This window comes from Elephas maximus, chromosome 6 (assembly GCF_024166365.1).
Source record: "Elephas maximus indicus isolate mEleMax1 chromosome 6, mEleMax1 primary haplotype, whole genome shotgun sequence".
Lineage (NCBI taxonomy): Eukaryota > Metazoa > Chordata > Mammalia > Proboscidea > Elephantidae > Elephas > Elephas maximus.
This window is the reverse complement of record NC_064824.1, coordinates 88,441,815-88,457,972: the sequence shown is the minus strand read 5'-3', so window position 1 is coordinate 88,457,972 and position 16,158 is coordinate 88,441,815. Positions and strand designations below refer to the sequence as shown.

General features: G+C 37.5%; 1 protein-coding gene across 5 annotated transcripts in view; it reads left to right on the top strand.

Moving 5' to 3' along the window:
* The window catches only part of HIBCH (3-hydroxyisobutyryl-CoA hydrolase), a 94,050-nt gene that overhangs the window by 44,760 nt on the left and 33,132 nt on the right, over positions 1-16,158 (top strand). For all 5 annotated transcript variants that reach the window (XR_007517885.1, XR_007517886.1, XM_049887696.1 and 2 more), the window contains exon 7: positions 12,116-12,194. Coding sequence is in view for 3 of the 5 variants with exons in the window: in XM_049887696.1 (XP_049743653.1) it covers positions 12,116-12,194 (79 nt within the window). In the remaining 2 variants the exon portion in view is untranslated. The remainder of the gene's footprint in view (positions 1-12,115; positions 12,195-16,158) is intronic.

Genomic DNA, 16,158 nt, shown 5'->3' with positions numbered 1-16,158 from the left:
CACTTAATGAGACCTGAGCGTTTATAAAAGAAGAAATAAAAGCATTTTATTAACTAAACTGAAGAATTTTAGAGAAAATTATTTCCCTTTTTTTTTTTTTTTTTTACTGTGCTTTAAGTGAAAGTTCACAGTTCAAGTTAGCTTCTCATACAAAAATTTATACATACTTTGTTATGTGGCCCTAGTTTCTCTCCCTATAATATGACAGCACACTCCTTCTTTCTACCCTGTATTTCACGTGTCCATTCAACCAGCTCCTGTCCAATTCTGCCTTCTCATCTCACCTCTGAACAGGAGCTGCCCATTTAGTCTCATGTATCTACTTGAGCTAAGAAGTACACTCCTCACGAGTATCATTTTATGTCTTATAGTCCAGTCTAATCTTTGTCTGAAGAGTTGGCTTCTGGACTGGTTTTAATTTTGAGCTAACAGAGAGTCCAGGGGCCATGTCTTCCGGGGTCCTTCCAGTGTCAGGCAGACCATTAAGTCTGGTCTTTTTACTAGAAATTGAGTTCTGCACTCACTTTTTTCCTGCCCTGTCAGGGACTGTCTGTTGTGTTCCCTGTCAGGGTGGTCATGGGGTAGCCAGGCACTATCTAGTTCTTCTGGTCTCAGGCTGATGGAGTCTCTAGTTTATGTGGCCCTTTCTGTCTCTTGGGCTAATATTTTCCTTGTGCCTTTGGTGTTCTTCATTATCCTTTGCTCCGGGTAAGTTGGGACCAATTGATGCATCTTAGATGGCTGCTCGTTAGCTTTTAAGACCCTAGACACCACTCACCGAAATGGGATGCAAAACATTTTGTTAATAAACTGTTATGGCAGTTGCCTTAGATGTCCCCTAATGCAGAGAAATTTTTGAGTTCAACTTATTTTAGTACACACCCCCCATCATTTAAACCTCTTATTTTTTGTTTTTTAATCATTATAAAACTCTTCGATGTGTCTTCATTGTATAACGCACTGATAGATGGGCCCCAGGCCATTCTTAAATGAGAAAACCAGTGAAGAAGTCTTGAAAAGATCAAATATAAAATCATTAACAAAGCCTGGAAAAGATTTCAGATTTGCAGATCACCATTCATTTGCCCGTGCTTGAGACTTCATTGTAAAAGCTACAATTTGCCCGCAAACAAATATTCTTTATTCATGCCATAAAGGGAAGAAATGGTTGTGGTTAGAAAATTGATCATATATTTGTTCCCGCATACAGTTTGTCAGGTTCCCTTCAACTTCAAGGACTAAATTCGTGGCTTAGCTGTATAGAAAAAAAGCATCATTTTTAGAATAACCAACTTTTTGTCCAGTGAGTAAGAACTTCTGCTGATAGACATTCTTATTGCTAAGTCTATCCCTCTAGATCAAGGCAAGTTGATTTCAGGTACATGAATATAAGACGCACACACAAGTTGAGTTTTGTGAGACTTATTTGTCTTTTGGGGGTTTAGGGTGAAAGCAGCCTCAATTATGATAAAGCCAGAATTGAAATGAATGTGAAAAAGTAAAGGAAGACCAAATGGAGACTAAAGAAGGCAACTGGAGTGCAATTTCACTGGGAAGTAGCAATAAAAGGACTGTATCAGCTGGTAAAGTTGTCTCACAGAGAAAGTAATAAGATGTATCAAGACAGAAATAATTCTCAGAAAAGGAGTAAGATTGAACTGTATAAGTAACAACTGGAGCAGTTAAAGGAAAAATAGAGGAGAACTTTCCTTGGATTTGTCATTATAGAGAATGTGTGCTTATAGACGTTCATTTTTGTTTGTCTAGGATTACTATTGAACTTTTTCCATGTGTGACCATCTTTTTTCTAGATAGAGCAGGGTAGGTTTGGCTTTTTTTTTTTTTTCTTTTGCTGGGATTCTCTGTCAGATTTTCTTCTGCTTAGTAAGGGAGAGTTAGGATTGCTTTCAGTTGTAAAATTTCTCATAGTAACTTTTTAGGTTCAGTTTCTTCATGAGCCTCTTTTACAGGTAAGATTCAATGAATTATCTCTTAATATCTCTTCATATGCTGCTTGGCAGTTTGATTCAGGTGGTCTGTGTAACTCTGTCTCACCCCTTGGCTACCAAAGTGAATAGAACCCTTTATTCCCACCTTTCCCTGCCCCCCCCCCACCTTAGCCCAGAGATACATAAATACAAAACTGGGGAGTGCTTCCATTTCTTTGGAGTCTCTGGGTAGTGCAAACGGTTAATGCGCTAGGATGCTAACTGAAAAGTTGGAGGTTTGAATCCATCCAGAGGTGCCTTAGAAAAAAGGCCTGGCCGTCTACTTCTGAAAAACCAGCCATTGTAAGCCCTATGGAGCCCAGTTCTACTCTGACATACATGGCGTCTCTTTGAGTTGGAATCTACTCCATAGCAACTGGTTTTTCTATTTCTTTACCAGGAACTTGACTTTACTGCCCTTTTCTCCCCTCCCCATTTTGAGCTATTGCATTCCGGAAACTAGGACTGTAACTTTCTAAGAGTGTAGAAATTCTTGGTGTCATGGATTGAATTATGTCTCCCCCAAAAATGTGTGTGTCAGATTGGCTGGGCCAAGATTCCTGGTATTATGTGGTTTTCCTATATGTTGTAAATCCTGCCTCTATGATGTTAATGAGGGGGGATGGGCAGCAGTTGTGTTAGTGAGGCAGGACTCAATCTACAAGATTAGAGTGTGTTTTGAGGCAATCTCTTTTGAGATATAAAAGAGAAGCCAGCAGAGAGACAGCGGGACCTCATACCACCAAGAAAGCAGTTCCGGGAGCAGAGTGTGTCCTTTGGACCCAGGGTCCCTGCTCAGAGAAGACTGATAAGAAGGGGAGGGAGGAAGCCTTCCACTGGAGCCGATACCCTGTATTTGGACTTTTAGCCTACTTTACTGTGAGGAAATAAATTTCTCTTTGTTAAAGCCATCCACCTGTGGTATTTCTGTTATAGCAGCACTGGATAACTAAGACAGAACTTGGTACCAGGAGCAGGGTGCAGCTCTAACAGATACCTAAAATGTGGAAGCAGTTTTGAACTGTGAATGGATAGAGGAGCGGCAGCAACAGAGGACTAGCAGCAGCAGAGAACCTGTAGTGGCAGAGAGATGACAGCAGCAGCAGAACCAGGAGACCAGTGTGAGACAGTGCTGGAGCTGAGAGAGCTGAGTGCCTGTGTGCAGGAGGCTTCTTGGTGGAGTGAGGTGCCTCTGGGTGCTTATTGTTGGAGCTACAGAATTTTGGAACACTTGCCCCAGCAGGGAAGAATCAGGCGTGAGGCCTGAGGTGCCAAGAGGCCAAGAAACCTGGAAGCTGAAGCTGAAGAGACAAGCCGAGCTGCTTCAGTCTCAAAAAGTATGGTCATGACCTCAGGGCTTTCAAAGGTGGAGCCATGGCCTCTGGGTGTTTCTAAGGGTAGAATTGCCACTCAGATGGATTAGGAGAATGGCGTGCCCAAAGCCCAGGGAGCAGAGTCTCAGTCCCAGAAAGCCTAGAAGGCGAAGCTGAAGACCAGGGCCGAGGGGCCTCCACTCAGAATCTGGACAGCATGGCTGGTACTTAGAGGCTGGAGAGTAGGGCCATTGTATAAATCGTTTTAGAGAACAGAGGATTATTTTCAAAGCCTTGAGGGCTAATGTAATGTGTTCTCCTGACTTGCTTGGCGCCTGTTATCTGTTTTCCTCTGGCATCGCCTCTTTGTAATGGGAATGTCTGGCTTGTGCCTGTTCTGCCATTGTACCTTAGGAAGTAGATAACTTGTATTCTAGGTGTCACAGATGAAGAGGAATTTTTGGATTTCATACTTGGAGTTCAGGACTTTTGCTATGATATAATGGGGTGAATATGTTTTGTATGTTGCAAGGATGTGATTTTTTGGGGGCCAGAGGGTGGAATGTAATTGAATTAAAAACCAAAAAACCCAGTGCCATGTCCCCCGAAAAATATGTATATCAATTTGGCTGGGCCATGATTCCTGGTATTCTGTGATTTTCCTATATGTTGTAAATCCTGTCTCTGTGATGTTAATGAGGGGGGATGGGCAGCAGTTGTGTTAGTGAGGCAGGACTCAATCTACAAGATTAGACTGTGTTTTAAGGCAGTCTCTTTTAAGATATAAAAGAGAGAAGCCAGCAGGGAGACCTCACACCACCTAGAAAGCAGTTCTAGGAGCAGAGTGTGTCCTTTGGACCCAGGGTCCCTGTGCCTGAGAAGCTCCTACTCCGGGCGAAGATTGATGAGAAGGCCAACAGAGAGGGAAAGCCTTTCTCTGGAGCTGACACCCTGAATCTGGACTTTAGCCTACTTTACTGTGAGGAAATAAATTTCTCTTTGTTAAAGCTATCCGCTGTGGTATTTCCTTTATAGCAGCACTAGATGACTAATACACTTGGCAACTTTAACAGGCTTGTAGATTCTCAAATCTACAGGGAGCCCCTTTCTTTTTCCCTTGGCCATTTCCTTTTGGTCATACTGCGTCAGATTTTTTTGTTTGTTCATTTTGCTCGTTTGTTTTTAACTGTGAAAGGACACTAGGTTCTAGGTACCTCCCCCTCCTGTGCATTTCTCACCCTGTCTCCATTCCATCCCCACCATGTTGGGCTGAATGATTTGTGGCCTAGAGGACTCTGTTCCCTGGTGAGGCAGCAGACCGTTTGACAGAGAAGAAAGGGGGAGGGGAAACTTCTTTTTCCCATAAAATTTCATTCCCCTAAGGCTATAAAAGGTTGGACACTAACTAGAAGTTCATTATAATTTTACCCATTTTTTTTTTTAATTTAAGTTATTCTCAACTATTGTACTCAGCCAGCAAAACTTATGCCTACTATGTACTAGATACAGGTTAGGCCCTGGGGATAAAATAGTGAACCAGGCAGACATGTTCTCTTTCCTCATGAGCTTACGGTCTAGAGAGGCAAGTACAGAGTGGTCTGAAAAAGCGTAAAACAGTGTTACCATGTTTAACCATGTGTGTATTCTTGGGTAGCTTATTGATGAGGTGGTGAAGGGAAAGCATCCTGGAGGAAGTTACATGTAAACTGGTCTTAAGGGAGTAATTAGCCAGGGAAAAAACAAGTAGTTTCTGGGGAGTGAAGAAATGGGATATGGGTGCAAGAGTGTAAAGGGGTTGATGCAGTGTGGAAGGAACATTGTACTAATGAGAAGAAATAACATACGTGAAAATGACATTTGAGAGAGAATGTATATACGGGGGAAGTTCAGCGTGCCTAAATTTTGGAGTACGAAGGAGAGAGTGGTAGATTTTGAGGCCAAAGTAGTAAGCAGGAAGCCAGATCACTCCTCTTATATTGGACATGTTACGTAGTTTATTCCAAGATCTATAACCCACTGCCATTGAGACGATTACGACTCATAGTGACCCTATAGGAAGGAGTAGAACTGCCCTGTAGAGTTTCCAAGGAGTGCCTGGCCGATTCGAACTGCCGACCTTTTGGTTAACAGCTGTAGCACTTAACCACTACACCACCAGGGTTTCTGGAGAACTGTTTTAAGTGTTTTAGCAGGGAAATGATTTAAACATATCTACATTTTAGAAAAATAACTTCTCCCTGGGAAGGATAGATTGGGGGTGGGGTGGGGGACAGGACTGGAGGTAGGGAGATTTAAAGGAAAAAAAAAAAACACCAAACCAATTGCCATCAAATCGATTCAGATTCATGGCAACCAGGTATTGTAGAGATCAAGGTGCTAGATAATGGTGACTTGAACTAGGGCAGTGCGAATTAAGAGGGCAGTGGTGGTTCCGTGGCAGAATTCTTGCCTTCCATGTTGGAGACCCAGGTTTGATTCCAGGCCAGTGTACCTCATGCACAGGCACCACCCATCTGTCAGTGAAGACGTGTGTGTTGCTGAACGAGCTTCAATGTCAGTTCCAGACTAAGACAGATTAGGAAAAAGGCCTGGCGATCTACTGTCAAAAAATCAGCCAGTGAAAACCCTGTGGATCACAGTGGTCCAAACTTTTTGTGTATGGAGTTGCCATGAACCATGGGCCAAGCCGACAACAGCTAACGACAACAAGTGGGAATTAGAAAATTAGATGGATTTAAGAGGGCGATTTAGGAGATAGACTTGGTGAGATTTGATGACGGATAGAATGTAAGAGAGGAGGCAAAGATGGATTTTCAGATTTTTAGACTGGGCAGTAGAGTGAACAGTGGCCTTGTTTTCTAAAATTTAGGAGGAAGAATACTTGGGGGATTGAGTAGGGAGGGAAAAGGGAGATGAGTCTAATTTTGGACATGTTAAATGTTCGATGCCCATGGGCTATCTGTATGGGAGTATTTTGTCTGAAATTGGTTATGCAGGTCTGAGACTCAGATTGCTACCTAGGCAAGAAGTGTAACTTTGGGACTCCTGTGGGTACAGTAGGCTCTATAGTGTGTGCTTCTGTAACATGAATTAGGTCCTATGCAGTTGGTAAATGGAGGAATGGTGCTGGAAGAGTGCAGAAGTCACATAGGCTCATTTGTAGTTTTTTTCTGTGTTGGGAGGTAAGATTGTGCGAATGAATATATAAGCAACTAGAAAGGAGAAAAGTGCTTAGCTCAGTTACACTGTGAATAGGAATTCTTACATTATATATAAAAAAAAAAGTATATTACCTATTATTCACACATGAATATGTGTGAAGCGAATAGCCTGTTAATGTATTAATACACTGTGGGAAGCATAATGAAAAGTCTTTGTTTTTACTGTGGAGACTGCTGGTTTGATTGCTAATCTGATTCGTGTGGTCCCAGAGATACACCATGCAACTTGGTTTATAGTTACAGTACTTTTATACCGTAGTGAACTAATGTATGATGAAAAATCTATTTAAATTTCTAATAAAAATGTGCTATTTCAAAGCACTATTTCTAATCCTGAATAATGGTAAGAGAAGACTCTCACATATTCTCAGATAACTGTGATGCAGTGTTCATTCTGGGCAGAAGCTTACTCATTCTCTAATTAAAATTTCAATTCATGACCCTGTGCAAGTCCCATCACCCCATCGCGTGACTTTCTGAGTTTATTGTTTTCGTAACTGTAGTTGTCTGCTCCGCTTACTTTGGAGCATTTCTTTTTCAAGCTGAATTTTCAAGCTGAATTGTTTCACGTGTATCTGTGTTTGTGTGTGTTGGAGAATTCATATATGTTATATCTCTTCTGCTTTATCTTACCATTAATATACATCATAGAGTGTCGACTATATTATAAATTAATTTTAAATATCCTTATAAAAAAAAATACCAGTTTTTTAGTTAACAAGTTGCTGCTTTTTTTTTTTAGAATACTAATATTATCTGGAAACAAAGAAGTAAACATTTATTTCTAGTTACTGATAAGCATATTTGCATTTTTGAATGATTTGTCCTTAAAGTAATTATAATTAGATCTTTAAAAGCCTTAAGTAAACCTATGCCAGCTATTTCCCCCTATTGAAAAGCCTGAAAACTCATCTGGCTACATCCCTTAATTAAAAAAAAAGTCTTAGTTTGCCTATTTTTTGCCTTTAAGATGTCAAATTTAAAAATAAGTGACTTCGTTTTTTTATATTCTTGTTCCATTTTTGTTCACCTGTTATTTATGCCTGTTCATATTAGCATTGTCTTCGTCATCTAATGCTGCCATAACAGAAATACCACAAGTGGATGGCTTTAACAAAGAGAAATTTATTTTCTCGCAATCTAGTAGGTTAAAAAAAAAAAAAAAGTTACAAGGCCAAATTCAGGGTGTTTGCTCCAGGGGAAGGCTTTCTCTCTCTGTCAGCTCTGGCTGGAGGTCTTTGTCCTCAATCTTCCCCTGGTGAAAGAGCTTCTCAGGCCCAGGGACCCCGTGTCCAAAGGGCGTGCTCTGCTCCTGGTGCTGCTTTCTTGGTGGTATGAGCTCCCCCACTCTCTGTTTGCTTCATTTTCATCTCTTGATAGAGAAAAAGGTGGTGCAGGCCCACCCCAGGGAGGCTGCCTTTATACTGGATCAGGGAGGTGACCTGAGTAAGGGTTGTATTACAGTCCCACCATAATCCTCTTTAGCATAAAATTACAATCACGAAATGGAGGACGACAACACAATACTGGGATTCATGGCCTAACCAAGTCGACACATATTTTTTGGGGGACACAATTCAATCCACAACAAGCGTTCTTTGTGGCAAATTATAAATAAGGATCAAATTCATTTTACTTTATCGCACAGTGTAAGCGCAGTAATGCAAAGATGATTGTTTAATAATAACCCAAGTCAAAAACAAAGAATGTCAGAGTGCTTATGAGACAACTATATTAGACACTGAAGGGTTAAATGAAAAAGGATAGAAAAATGTATCCTATCACACTAAAAACAAGTTGGTATATAGTAATTATTTTGATTCAAATAAGGTAAATTTTATGACAGAAAGCTTTGAGATAGGACATTTCGTGATTATAAAACGCTTAGATATAACAAATCTAATTTTGTATGCTCAGAGAATCTGTTTCTATTGTGTATTGTTTCGCTTTGGTTTTAGTTATGTGTTCTTTTCTCCTGTGTCTGATTATTTCTGATTGAATGCTGATTGTTTCTGAGTTATTTCTAATTGAGTATTAAAAATGTAGAGATTATTTGAGCCCTAGGATGATGTTATTTTACTCGAAGGAAGATGTACCTTTGCTTCTGGGTGTTTAGACTAACAAAAAAAGAAACCAAACCCAGTGCCATCGAGTCAATTCCGACTCATAGCGGCCCTACAGGACAGAGTAGAACTGCCCCAAAGAGTTTCCAAGGAGCGCCTGGTGGATTCGAACTACCGACCCTTTGGTTAGCAGCCGTAGCACTTAACCACTACGCCACCAGGGTTTAGACTAAAGGTACTAGCAATCCCGGATCACCTTAAGCCAGTCGGGAATGGGAGGATTCAGAGCTGGGCTTCAGCTGGACTGAGGGAGGGTCTCAATACTGGCCACCCCAACTCCTAGGATGTGGCCTTTAAAGACTCAAACCAAAGCCCGTACTTGGCAAGCTGTAAATCCCAATTTTTGTTTCCCTAGTAGCTAGATTTTAGCTCAGTCTGCTGAGAGCTCTGTTCAGCTTTTCACTGGAGTCGGGCTCTAAAAAGCATTTTGTTGACTATAATCAGCTACAGGAAGATACTTTTTAAGTATTTGTCTAAAACTTAATTTATAGGTGAATAGCAAGCTGAACTGAATTACTGAATGTGTGCCATCATATACAATATGACATTAGTACTGAAACTGAAAAACTGTGGGAACAAACCTCTTGCATATCTGAAATTACTGCTGTGATATTTTCAAACAATTTTAAATGTTCTATCTTGACAAAAAATGAAAAATCCTAAAAGGAAAAATAGACAATACCACAATCACGGGAGAAGATTTGAACAGATCTCTTTGAGTAACGGGTAAAACAGCCATACACACATGATTTGAACATTGTTTAATAAACTTGACCCAATTAAACTCAACTCACAAACTGTAGAACTCATGTTCATTTCATATGTACATGGAACATTCACCAAAATTGGCCATAGAATTAGTCTCAACACATTGGCCTCAAAGAATTAATCTTACAGAATATGTTTTCTGGCCCACGTAGAATTCAGCTAGTAATCAAAGATAGAAAGTAACTAGAAAATAGCATATGTTTGGAATTTAAACAGTACACCTAGTGTGATATCACAATGGAATGATTAGAGTAGAAATAAATGAAATATAGAATACACAGTGGAGAAGATCTGCAAAGTCAAAAATCAGTTTATAAAATGCTTAGAATGATAAAGATAAAAGCAAAAAACAAGTTAGAAATTTAGAAATAACAAAAAAAATTTCTACAGATCTCATAGCCATTAAAAAGTTATAAGAAGGTGTTATATACAACTTTATGCTCATAGATTTCATACACAGATGAAATGGACAATTTCCTATAATTTATCAGAACTGACAGAAGGAAAGTCATTCTATAGCTATTAATAAAATTGAATCCATAATAAATATATGAAAGTTTAATCTATCAAAAAAAAAAACAACCTTCCCACAAAGAAAACTCCAGGTCCGGGTGACTATACTTTTGAATTCTTTCAAACATTTAAGGAAGAAATAACAATAATAACGTGTTATTTGTGGAATTCACAGTTAATTTTAAAAAGGTACGGCAGGCATAACCAGAGGAGTTCTGATAAAATAGGGTCAGTGAATCTTGAGATCTACCTACCTGCTGGGCAGCCCCAGACTGAGGCAGCTCTTTGGAGCCCTTGGCTCAAGAGAACATAGTCTGAAAAACTGCTAATCTGGTCCAACCTTCTCTTTCAAAGTTCTTAGTGAGACATTCTTGAACACTAGTAAGTTATCACTTACAATGTGATAAACTGAAAGTGGAGGAGAGATTATGGGCCAAGGGCTCTTAAAAATAATACAAGGGATTTTTTTATTTTTTATTGCACTTTAGGTGAAAGTTTACAGTTCAGGTTAATTTCTCATACAAATATTTATAGGAGTTATTAATATAACTTAGTAATGCTTTATTTTTGTGAGAAATTGTATGATTTTTATATACTCTTGAAGTGTGTGCAGTCTAATCTGGGTAAATATTGTCAGTTGTGTCCCAGTAGAATATTTATAATACAAATAATCATATTTGCTTATACAGAGAACCAAAAAAACTCTAAATCCATTGCCATCAAGCTGATTCCGACTCATAGCAACCCTATACAACGGAGTAGAATTACTTCATAGAGTTTCCAAGCAGCGCCTGGTGGATTTGAACTGCTGACTTTTTGGTTAACAGACGTAGCACTTAACCACTATGCCACCAGGGTTTCCCCTATACAGACAGTACAGGCAAATCTAACATTGTGAATTTAATTAATAAATGTTGACACTAAAGGATGTTGGTAGTGACTAAAGAATTTTATTTGTTTCCATGTTTATTTACATAGTCTTTTAAAATTTAAACTTAGTGTACAGTACATAAACTTTATAGGAAATTACATGTGTTTGATTATTTTCTTAATCAAAGGTTTAAAAGTCTTAAGAATTTCAACTTCAGTGTTATGTACAATTTTATGCTCATAGATTTCATATACTGCTAAAATTCCAAACATACGGCATTTTCTAGTTACCTTTCTATCTTTGATTACTAGTTGAATTCCACTGGGGCCAGAGAACATGTTGAACACTTAAAAGAGTTGAGGAAATTTTAATGAAGAATTTAGATAGACCGAGGTAGAAATGAGACCCTTTCTATTTAGCTAACACTTACAGAATCTTAAGTGTCAGACATTGTTCCAAATACATGTTGTATTCATTTAGCTCTGTGATCTCAAAGATAGAGTATACTGCTTTTTAAAAAAGGGTTGAGAATGAGAAGGATTAAAAAGATCAAATAGAAGCTCTGAATAAGGTGAAAAGAGCATAACATAGGAAATGTATACAATAGTGTGAGCACTCTTGTAAACGTAGATACTTTTTTATCACGTGCATACCTCTTATTTCAGTGTATTCAAGTATGTCTTTGGTATTCAAAAGATGACTGTTTATGTTTGCCCTTTTCAGTGACATTCAACAAGTCAGAGAGAGACTTTGAACCGAATCTTCTGAACTTTGTGGAACCTTTAGGAGTTGTCCAACTTTTAGGAGTTATATCATTGTCCCATTAAATGTGACATTTGAGAAAAATGATATTGATGAAATATGTGAATAATAAATAAAATCTGTTACTATTCTGTTCAAAACAACTGCAGTTTGCTACAATAACTTGGTTATGCTTTTTTGATTATCGTTTCCGGTAACAAGCAGTACTCAGTGTTTCTGGGAAGAGTCAGTATACTATAATGCTACGTCTGTTTTAGAATAAGAGTGAATTGGGAAAATAGAACATGAAGTGTAACACAAGAAACTTACTGAAAACATCTTAGCTAGAACAAAGCTATTCATTCCAGCTATCAGGTATACCCAGGTTTTTTTTTTTTTCCCAAAAAAATTCTTTGGAAATTTGTGTGGGTTAGGCTTTCCCTCTAACCTATCCCCTGAGTCAGATTTCTGTTGAATATAAGGATAATTAACTTGCTTTATAATGTTTGTATGTAAATTTGTTTGTTTTTATTTTTTGCAGTATTTTTAAACCAAAATGTTTGCCTTATTTCCCTAGGGAGTTGGTCTCTCAGTTCATGGACAGTTCCGAGTGGCTACTGAAAAGACTGTCTTTGCAATGCCAGAAACAGCAATTGGTAAAAAAAAAAAAAAAAAAATATATATATATATAGATAGATAGATAATTATATTTTTAGAATCTTCTTCTTTTGATACACTTTATATTACATCCTGTTACTGAAGGAATTGATGGAATCTTGTTTTGAGATACAATAAGGTTTTTTTAAAAGAAACTAGGAAGATACCTAGAAGTTTTATTAGCTCAGTAATTGTATCCGAAATCACAAAATAACATTTAACTGGAGACACTAACACAGTGCAGTTAATTTTAGATAAAAGGTTATTGGGTGAAAATATTCTTAAATTGTATCTGATGCATTTTGAGTTAATTTTTGTATATGGTGTGAGGTGTGGATCAAAAGTATAGATTAACGTTTCTTATTTTGTATATGGGTATATAATTGTTTCAGCACCATTTTTTGAAAAGCTGTCATTTCCCCACTGATTGCCTTGGCACATTTGTCAGTTGTCTGTGCTGATCTTGATGCCAATGCCACACGGTCTTGATTACTATAGCTTTATATAGTAAGTCTTGAAATCAGTTTTAGTAGTCCGACTTTGTGTGTGTGTTTTTCCTCCAAAGTTGTTTAGGCTATATAGGTTCTTTGCATTTCCATATTAATTTTACAATAAGTTTGTCAATTTTAGCAACAACAAAAAAGCATGGTGGGATTTTGTTGGGGATTGCCTAGAATCTTATAGCTCAGTTTGGAGACAATTGACATTCTAATAATCAGTCTTCAGACCCATGAGCAAGGTGTATCTCTCCACTTAGCCCTTTTTAAATTTCTCTCAGCAAAGTTTTAAGGTGTTCAGTGTATAGGTCATGCATTCGTTTGTTAGGTTTATCCTTAAGTATTTTATATTTTTTGATACTATTCTAAATTAAAAAATTCAGTTTCTGTTAATTACCTATATAGAGAGATAAAGTTGATTTTTGTATATTGGTCTTGTATCCTGAAAACTTGGTAAGCTTACTTATTAGTTCTCATAGATTTTTTAAATAGATTCCATTGGATTTTCTAAATAGGCAATTGTGTCTATTAAATATGCAAATAAAATATTAATATTGCATATAAAATATGCAAATAAAATCAGTTTTACTTTTCCCTTTCAAATCTGAATACTTTTTCTTGCATTATTGTACTGACTAGAACCTCCAATACAGTGTTGGTAGAAGTGGTGAGAACAGACATTCTTGTCTTGTTCCTGATCTTAAGGGAAAACATTTAATCTTTCACTATTCAGTATTACAGTAAATGTAGATTTTTTTTATAGATGCACGTTATCAGGGTGAAGAAGTTCTCTTCTATTCCTAGTTTGCTGAGTGTTTTTATTAGGAGTGGATTTCGGATTTTGTTAAATGTTTTCCTGCATTTGTTCAGATGATCATATGCTGTTTTACTTTTGTAATTGGTTTATATGGTAAATTAATCTAATTAGTTTTTCAACCTTAAACCAACCCTGCATTGCTAGGATAAATCTCATTCTGATAAGATGCATTAATTCTTTTTATCTGTTGTTGAATTTGACTTGCTAAAATTTAATGTAGAATTTTTACATCTGCGTTCATGAAGGGTATTGTTCTGTGATTTTCATATAGTGTCCTTGCTTTGTTTTGGTATCACGTTAATGCTGGCTTCATTTACTTGAGTTTGTATTGGATTGGTGGTGTTTTTTCATTTCATTTGTTTTTTAATTTCTGCTCCAATCTTTATTATCTCCTTTCTTTTACTTATTTTTGGTTACGTTTTCTCTTCTTTCTCTAATTTCTTGAGGTGGAAGTTGAGTCATTGATTTAAGACATGGGTATAGATGCTAGATGGATGAGTTTTTAAATTTCTGTTTCTTTTAAAACATGTTTGTTATTTTCATTGTTTCCGATGAGAAATCTGTTGTCATCCTTATCTTTGTTCCTCTGTAAGTGTCTTTTTCTCTGGAAGCTCTTAATGCCTTCAATTTATGACTGATTTTGAGCAATTTGAAGTGCTTTGATTTAGATTTCTTCATGTTTCTTATGCTTGAGGTTTTTTGAGCTACTTGATTCTTTGGATTTATAGTTTTTGCCAAGTTTAGAAAAATACTTCACATTATTTCTTTTAAATATTTTTTATTCCTCCCACCCTATTTTTAGGAACTCCAAATACATTTGTTTATATTAGGCCAGATGAAGTTGTTCCACAGTTCACTCATGCTCTGTGAATTTTTAAAAATTCTCTTTTCCCTTTTCATTTTAGACAGTTTCTGTTCCTCTGTCTTCAAGTTCATTAATCTTTTCTTTTTCAAAGTCCGTTATGCCCTTAATCCCATCTAGTGTATTTTTCATCTTACACGTTATAGTTTTCATCTCTAGGAGTATGATTTGGGTCTTTGTCTATCTCCTATATCTCCACTTAACTTTTTGAACGTATGGAATATGTTTATACTGATTTTGTCATTGTCTTTGCTAATTCTTTTATCTATGTCAGTAATGTGCTGTAGTTGATTGATTTATCCCCTGGTTATAGATAGCATTTCTCTGCTTCTTTAGATGCCTGATAATTTTTTCATTGAATCTAGACATTGTAAATTGTACCTTGCTGGTTGCTGGATATTTTTGTGTTTTTTATTTTATTTTATTTTATTTATTTTGCTGTTGTTGTTGAGAATATACACAGCAAAACATACACCAGTTCAACAGTTTCTGCATGTACAGTTCAGTAACATTGATTACATTCTTCAAGTTGTGCAACCATGGCATAGTGCTTGGGGTCTTAAAAGCTTGGAGGCAGCCGTCCAAGGCACAACAATTGGTCTTTATTTGCAAGGCAGAACAATCGGTCTTTATTTGCCTGGAGCACCAGAGGAAGGAGAGTCAGGAATAGGAGGAGGAAATGGAATGTATGGCTAATTGCTTCCATGAACAACTGCCTTTGCCATGAGACCAGAAGAACTAGATGGGGCCTGGTTACCATTACTGAACTTTTTGATCAAAGGTTCTATAGAAGAATCCTAATCAAAAAGGGGGAAAATATAGAACAGAATTTTAAATTCTCATGTACTCTAGACTCTGGAGCTGTGGAGGCTGAATGAACCCCCGAAACTAATGTCTTGACATAATCTTTAAACTTTAACCAAAAATACCCCCTAAAGTCTTCTATTTTTGTATTCTTTTTAATATTGTTGAGCTTTCTTCTGGGGTGAAGTTGTTACTTGGAAACAGTTTGATCCTTTCTGGCCTTTTAAGATTTGCTATGCAGATTTACAATATCGCTCGGGCTACTGCTAAGTATTCCCCAGTACTGAGGTAAGACTCTTCTTTGTATTCTAGCCAGTGCCTCATAAATCATGAACTTTTCAGTCTGGCTAGTGGAAACAGGCACTAGTCCCAGCCCCCTGTGAGTTCCCAGGACTATCTCCTGTAATCCTTTTGTGTGGTTCTTTCTGTAGCATGGGGTGGTTTCTTCAAACAGAGGTGTTAATCCTATTAAGTAAGCTGAATACTTAAGGGAAGCCCCTGCGGTTCACCAGAGTTTTCTCTTTGTGTAACTCTTTCCTCTCTGGTATCCTGTTGTAGGAATTCTAGCTGTTAAGTTTCAACTCAAATCAGGGACTCTGCTGGGCCTGCAAACTCTCTCAAGACAAAGCTGGAACAACTGTAGGGTTTACCTTTTTGTTTTCTGTCTCTCAGGGATCACTTTCCTTTATTGTCTGATGTCCACCGTCTTGAAACAATTGTTTCCATATTATGTCTGCTTTTATAGTTGTTTCAGGTAGGAGGGTAAATCTGGTGTCATTCTGTCTCATCCAAAATGTAATTCTCCCAGATAGCTTCTTTAGATTGTATGGTTAGAAGAAGCTAGGCTCTCTGAGGAGAATGACAAGAGGAAGCCAGTTATGTTAAGATTTGAAAGAATATTGTGAGAGAAAAATTAGCTCAAAGTTTCTAAGATGAGAATGAATTTTGGCTGTTGAATAAAATGGAGGCAAGCAACTGTATCT